The sequence below is a fragment of the Aquarana catesbeiana genome, linkage group LG02 (assembly GCF_042186555.1).
Source record: "Aquarana catesbeiana isolate 2022-GZ linkage group LG02, ASM4218655v1, whole genome shotgun sequence".
Lineage (NCBI taxonomy): Eukaryota > Metazoa > Chordata > Amphibia > Anura > Ranidae > Aquarana > Aquarana catesbeiana.
This window is the reverse complement of record NC_133325.1, coordinates 144,209,217-144,216,193: the sequence shown is the minus strand read 5'-3', so window position 1 is coordinate 144,216,193 and position 6,977 is coordinate 144,209,217. Positions and strand designations below refer to the sequence as shown.

At 42.6% G+C, this 6,977-nt stretch overlaps 1 protein-coding gene across 2 annotated transcripts in view; it reads right to left on the bottom strand.

Annotated features, from left to right (window-relative positions):
* Positions 1-6,968, bottom strand: part of ESPL1 (extra spindle pole bodies like 1, separase) — a 109,990-nt gene extending 103,022 nt beyond the window's left edge. For both annotated transcript variants that reach the window (XM_073613584.1, XM_073613585.1), the window contains exons 1-2: positions 6,763-6,968; positions 2,630-2,724 (exon numbers count right to left, since the gene is read on the bottom strand). In XM_073613584.1, coding sequence (XP_073469685.1) covers positions 2,630-2,710 — 81 coding nt within the window. In that variant the 5' untranslated portion in view covers positions 2,711-2,724; positions 6,763-6,968. The remainder of the gene's footprint in view (positions 1-2,629; positions 2,725-6,762) is intronic.
* Positions 6,969-6,977: the final 9 nt, after the last annotated feature.

Genomic DNA, 6,977 nt, shown 5'->3' with positions numbered 1-6,977 from the left:
CGGTTTCATTGCCGGCAATGGGGTGTGACTTGTCATGTGATTTGGAACTGTCCAATTTCATGACAAGTCGCACAAGTGTGAACAGGGGCTTAAATGTACGGATGAATATATTACATACTGTACAGTTATGAGCGGGAAAAAAAAAAAACACACACGATAAACTTATTTTGAACCATAGACTATGCCAAGAGGACTAAGGGGGTTGTATGGTCATCCAAAATAAGTTTTTCGTTATGGTTGGACATTAGTAAGGCAAGTACCTTACTGATATACAAAAAAGGTAGCTTTAGCAGTCACCCCTCGTTTTTCACCCAGAAGTGCGCCCTAAGATTTTTATGTTCAAATACAAAAGAATAACCACTGTCTTTACAAAAGTAAATTATATCCACACAAAAAACACCTGTAGCTCTTGCAAAACCCCCTTTTTAACTCACACAGATTTTCAGGTTTAGATACACAAGTAACCACAGCCACTGGCTTTGTTAGGTAGCCAATTTTTTCACTGTCCTTACATGTGCAGTCTGACTAAGTGGCGTCCTCCATTCTGTTCCAAGGACACAAAGTCATAACCAGCAAAAAGTTATCTCAAAATTTCAGTCTGATTTCTCCACTCTGTCTCCCTCTCCCAATTCCTACTGGCTTGTTTCTCAGTTCAGGCACATATACCATTTCCTCTACAGATTTTTCTCTGTCTGCTTCTATATCCACAACAGTCCTGCAGACTCTCCATAGGCTCAGAAGACGAAAAAAAAAAAAAAATTATCCACGACTCAGAATCCAGAAACGTCAGTGCAGCACTGGATGAAAGATGCAAGGGTCTGTCAGGAGTCCAGAAACTCAATGACCTTTTATACACACACACTAATTACAAGCAAACAGATCACAGGTGAGGATGGTTACACCTTTAATAGCCATTCAAACCCCTTAGTGTCAACATGTGTGCATGTTATTATCAGGCCAAAATTACCAGGGTATGTAAACTTTTGATCAGGGTCATTTGGGTAGTTTGTTGTGATTACGATTTAAAAAGAGTAAAACACTTTTTTTTAATAAATGGCTTCAGCCAAACACTAACCACGAGTGAAAGAAATGTTTGTGTGTGATCATTAATATTCTCTGAAAAATGGTCAAGAAATCAAATTCTGCCAGGGTATGTACACTTATGAGCACAACTGTATAAATGCACACTCCACCAACAAGGACCATGTCAGGGTGTTTCATGTGCGACTAAAACCACAATTCCCAGATTCCTTTAACCAGTTGCCGCCGGCCACCATCAAATGACGTCAGGGCGGTGCAGCTCTCATTATGGGACGCCGTCATATGACGTTGCATGACAGCGTAATTGTCAGTTAAAGCGACGCAGCGCCGTATCGCAAAAAATGGCCTGATCATTAAGGGGGTAAATCCTTCCGGGGCTGAAGTGGTTAAAGTGATTGTAAAGGTTTACTTTTATAAATAAAAAAAAAAAAAAAAAAAAAAAAAAAAACCCCATGTTATACTTACCTGCTCCGTGGAAGAGTTTTGCACAGAGCAGCCCAGAGCCTCCTTTCTGGGGTGCCCCGCTGGCACTCCTGGCCCCTCCCCTTCATCAGGTGCCCCCACGAAAAGCCACTTTTCATTGGGGCACCTTTACTGGCGCGCTCCCGAGTCCCGCTGCTGCGTCCATCGACGCAGACAGAGGGACCTGGCCCGCCCCGGGAGCTGCAGCAAAGAAGGTTTTTCACCTTAATGCAGAAATTGCAAGGTGAAAAACCTTGAGACGTTACAACCACTTTAATCTATACACAAATGTTTTGCCTTTCATTTCGATTTCAAACTGAGTGGGTTGTTTTACAAGGTGATCGTTACAACCACTAAGTTGTTTGTATTGTTCCATATATTTTTAAAAGGGACAATGTTATTGCTAAAATATGTATACATGAAAGGTTCTTATCAAGATGCATTTATTAACCACTCCACCTCCGGAAGGTTTACCCCCCCTTCCTGACCAGGCCATTTTTTGCAATATGGCACTGCGTTACTTTAACTGACAATTGTGTTGTCATGCGACGCTGTACCCAAATACAATTTTGAAAAAAACATTTTTCTTAGTTTCTGTCGGTAAATTTTGTAAATAAGTTATTTTTCTCCTTCACTGATGTGCGCTGATGAGGCGGCATTCCCTGGCATCACTAATGGGCACTGATGGGGCTGTATTGTAATCAGGGCACTGATGATCAGGGTCCTGATTACATGTCCCCTGCGAGGAGATGCCACTGATTGGCTCTCCTTGCCACACACTGTCAGTCATTTCCGTGTTTATGTGTGACTGGCTGTGATTGGACATAGGCGATCACATGGTTAAAGAGCTGCGGCTCTTTACAGAGATCAGGGATGCACCGCGGGAACCGCTGTGTAAAATCACAGCAGGTGCACGCACCCAAAACCTGTAAGTGCAGAATCCGAGAGAGATATATAGATAGACAGAGACAGATATATATGCAATTCTGCGCAGCGTGGCTGCCCATTAGCAGAAAATCTGCTATGGGGCGATCAGGAAGTGGTTAATATCTAACAGCCACTAATGATTTTTAGCGCTTCTGAAAATATATTGAACACAAGGAGAGAAATGAACCAGTATCTTCACCTCAAGTTCTGTTTGCAGTTTCACAACAGACTCTGTTGATGATGTCAGCTTTATAAAGTCTGCTCCTTTTAGGGCCTTCATTGTTTCCACTTTACCTGGGATAGTAGAAAAGAAATGTCAGTGAATCCAACGATATCATACTATATCAAAGATTGTATGTGTGCGGTTCAGTTTATGTTCTGGCACAGATCTAGAACTAGAAGATGCCAGTGAATAAACATTTTACGTGAATGAATGAATGAATGAAAAGTGTTCTCAAATTGGACAAGGTGGAAAGCATGACATCATCGTCCCGCCTCTCCACCTCATCCAATCAGAGAACACTTTTCATTCAATCAGAAAATGCAAAGCATTTGCTGAGCAGCCAACCTCCTGTGTTCATAAAGCATCAGGACAGCCACTCAACATGGGACCTGGAAACAAGTGGAGATTACTGGAGTAGTGGTCTACTTCAGTGATTTCCCGCTTCCAGGGGCATAAGCGAAATATGGAATATACATCAGTACATTGGTTCAAGATGTATAACATATCCATATCTGGAATTCACTTTAACCAGTTAGGCTCCAGGGCATTTTTTTTTTTCCACATACACGTGAAAATCTTAATTTAATAAAATGACTTAAAACCCCCAGAACCTGATATATTTTCTGAAAGCAGAGGCCCTGTAGAAAATATAAAAAAGGTGATAGTTGCAGATTTTTTATGCTACATGAGATTTGCACAAGGGTTTATTAAAAGCTAACTTTCAGGAAAAAAAAATGAATTAGTGCAAAAAACACAATACTAATTTAAAAAAAAAAAAATATATAAAAGATGAGGGTTCATCAAGTAAATGGATACCAAACATGCAATGTCTTAAAATTGCATGTGCCCGCAATATCGTTTTAAAGCGTTTTTTTTTTTTTGGGGGGGGGGGGGGCGGGGTTTACAAAGGATCCTGCTCCTTAAAAGCATGTTATAGGACTCCACACTTGTGCTGTGTCATTTGGCCCGTGTAACACCTAAAACAACTTGGTTGATCCTGCCAGTTTCTGCACCCCCCCCCCCCCCCCCTGTAAATGGACCACTGTGTATCATGGCTCAGCGTGGTCAGTTTACATGCCTCCGTCATCTACAGCCTACTATCAGTCTCCTCTTTGCTCCTGTGTCGGCAGATAGCTGCCATAAACCGGTTTCTTTTTAAACTGCGGGCGGTCCGCTTTCAGATAAAAGTGGTCTCTGCGGCGGATTCGCCCCAAGATCACTTTTATCAACGGCGGGAGAGGTGCTGTTGGTGGTGGCGGCAGCGGAGCCGATTGGGTCCTCTCCCCTCTGAGACACAGAGCAGAGTAAGGGAAAGATGGCCCCCACTCGGTTACATACAAATGGATGACAGAAGCAACATCAAACGTCACTTCCGTCCAATGGTCTTAAAGGGGAAATTTTTTATTGCTTTCAACCACTTAAGGACCAGCCACTGCAGTTGTACTGTGGCATGTTGGCGCGAATTGCCAGCATTGTACATCGGCTCCCGCAGTTGCCGACGGTGTGCTCTCATGCCTGCTGCGGGAGCGTGCCCACGGGTCGGGCAGAGTTGATGTCCGCCAGCGACCCACGATCGCCTAGTACAGAGGCAGAATGGGGATCTGCCTTTGTAAACAAGGCGAATGCCCATTCTGACAGATCTACTGTTCCCAGTAATCGGGAACAGTTATCTCTGTCATATCCCAGGCAGCCCATCCCCCCTGCAGTTAGAAATCACCTACGGAACACAGTTAACCCCTTGATCACCCCCTAGTGTTAACCCCTTCCCTGCCAGTGTCATTTTTACATGGATTGGTGCATTTTTATACCACTGATCAATGTATTAATGTCACTGGTCCCCAAAAAGTGGCATTTGGGGTCAGATTTGTCCGCAGCCCTGCTAAAAATCTCAGGATCGCTGTCATTACCAGTAAAAACATAAAAATAAAAGTCCCTAAACCTATCCCATAGTTTGTAGACGCGATAACTTTTGCGCAAACCAATCAATATATGCCTATTGCCATTTTTTTTTTTTTACCAAAAATATGTAGAAGGATATACATCGGCCTAAACTGATGAATAAATTTGTTTTTTTTTTTGGATATGTATTATAGCAAAAGAAAAAATAGTTTTTTCTAAATTGCTATTTCTTTGTTTAGAGCAGGGGTCTCGAACTGGCAGCCCTCCAGCTGTTGCGAAACTACAAGTCCCATTATGCCTCTGCCTGTGGGAGTCATGCTTGTAACTGTCAGCCTTGCAATGCCTTATGGGACTTGTAGTTTTGCAACAGCTGGAGGGCCGCCAGTTTGAGTCCCCTGGTTTAGAGCGTAGAAGTGATTAAATACTACCAAAATAAGCTCTATTTGTGGGGAAAAAAAAAAAAAAGGACGCCAATTTTGTTTGGGTACAACGTTGCACAATTGTCAGTTAAATCGATGCAGTGCCGTATCGCAAAAAACAACCTGGTCATTAAGGGGGAGAATTCTTCCAGTGGTTAAGGGTAAATGTGAGGCGTTTTTGACCCCAGATCTCACATTAAAGAGGTCCTGTCATGTTTTTTTTCTATTACAAGGGATGTTTACATTCCTTGTAATAGGAATAAAAGTGACCCAAAAATATTTATTTTTTTTTAAAACAGTGTAAAAATAAAAAGAATAAAAAAAAAAAAAAATTTACAGCGTCCCGTCCCACCGAGCTCGCGTGCAGAAGCATACGCAAGTTGCACCCGCATATGCAAACAGTGTTTCAAACCACATATGTGAGGTATCGCCACAACCGTTAGAGTGAGAGCAATAATTCCAGACCAATACCTCCCTCTGTAACTCAAAACTGGTAACCTGTAGAAATTTTAAAACGTCGCCTATGGAGATTTTTAAGGGTCAAAGTTTGTCGCCATTCCACGAGTGGGTGCAATTTTGAAGCGTGACATGTTGGGTATCAATTTACTTGGCGTAACATTATCTTTAACAATATAGAAAAAAATTGGGCTAACTTTACTGTTGTCTTATTTTTTTAAATTAAAAAAGTGTATTTTTTCCAAAAAAAATTGCACTTGCAAGACCGCTGCAGAAATATGGTGTGACAAAGTATTGCAATGACCGCCATTTTAATCTCTAGGGTGTTGGGAAATTTAAAAAAAAAATAATATGTTTGGGGGTTCTAAGTAATTTTCTACCAAAAAAAAAAAAAAAAGATTTTAACTTGTAAACAAGTTTGAAAAATAGGCCTGGTCCTTAAAGTGGCGTTCTTCCTGGGTGAAAAAAAAAAAAAAAACCACAACGTTAAAAAAAAGTCAGCAGCTACAAATACTGAAGCTGCTGACTTTTAATATAAGGACACTTACCTGTCCTGGGAGCACGCAACGTGGGCACCCGAAGCCGCCCCATCTCACCCTTCAGCTATGGGTGCAGGCACCGGCATCATTACTAAGGGAAACAGGAAGTGAAGCCTTAGGACTTCACAGCCTGTTTCCTACTGCACATGCACGAGTCACGTTGCACTTCCTGAATGAACTCTGTTGTCTTCTGGGACCTGTGTGTCTCCCAGAAGGCAGTGGTGGGGGGCTGGACATTACGTAGTTCACCACACAACGTGCAGCGATCTTCCTTGGAAGCAGATACCTGGGTTTGATGAGTATCTGCTCTGCCCTGAAAAGGTGCCACATGTGGCAGCAGAGAGGGGTGGGATCCGATCAGCGGAAGTTCCATTTATGGGTGAAACTCCTCTTTAAGTAGTTAAACAATGAAGTTACAGTGAAAACTATATATTAAAAAAAACACATTCTAATTATTCTGAATACATTTTAATTTAAAACGTTCTTAAAAAAAGAAAAAAAAAAAATCACATGATTGCTATCACAGGGGGTTAATAAGCATTGGGTAGGTGACAGGTACTCTTTATGGAGACATTAGGGGTCTGCATGTACTCCTGGAACATGATGATGATGTGAATGGACCTGGCCAATGACAGGGACACTTGGCATCCAATCACAGTACAGAGGAGCCCAGCCTCTCCTCACCAGATACCCTCCTCATAGTCCTATGAGCGGCTAGCAGTGTACATACAGAATAGGAGATTGTGGTGTTCGGTTGCTCTGTATGTAGAAGCAGAGCCGTCCTGGAGGGACATACCTCCGACTGTCCCTGGGAACGGAACAAGGAGCACAGACGACGGACGGGGCTCTTCAAGGTTTCGGTCCTCTCACACAGATTCTCTGAGGCGCAGACTCCTCTTCTCTCTCCCTCACTCACTCACTTCAATGTCTCTTCCCTTCTCCCAGCGCGCCTCTGCCGTTTTCAAATCTTGCTTCCCAGCCAACCAACGCGACTCCTTTACGTCATTTAGC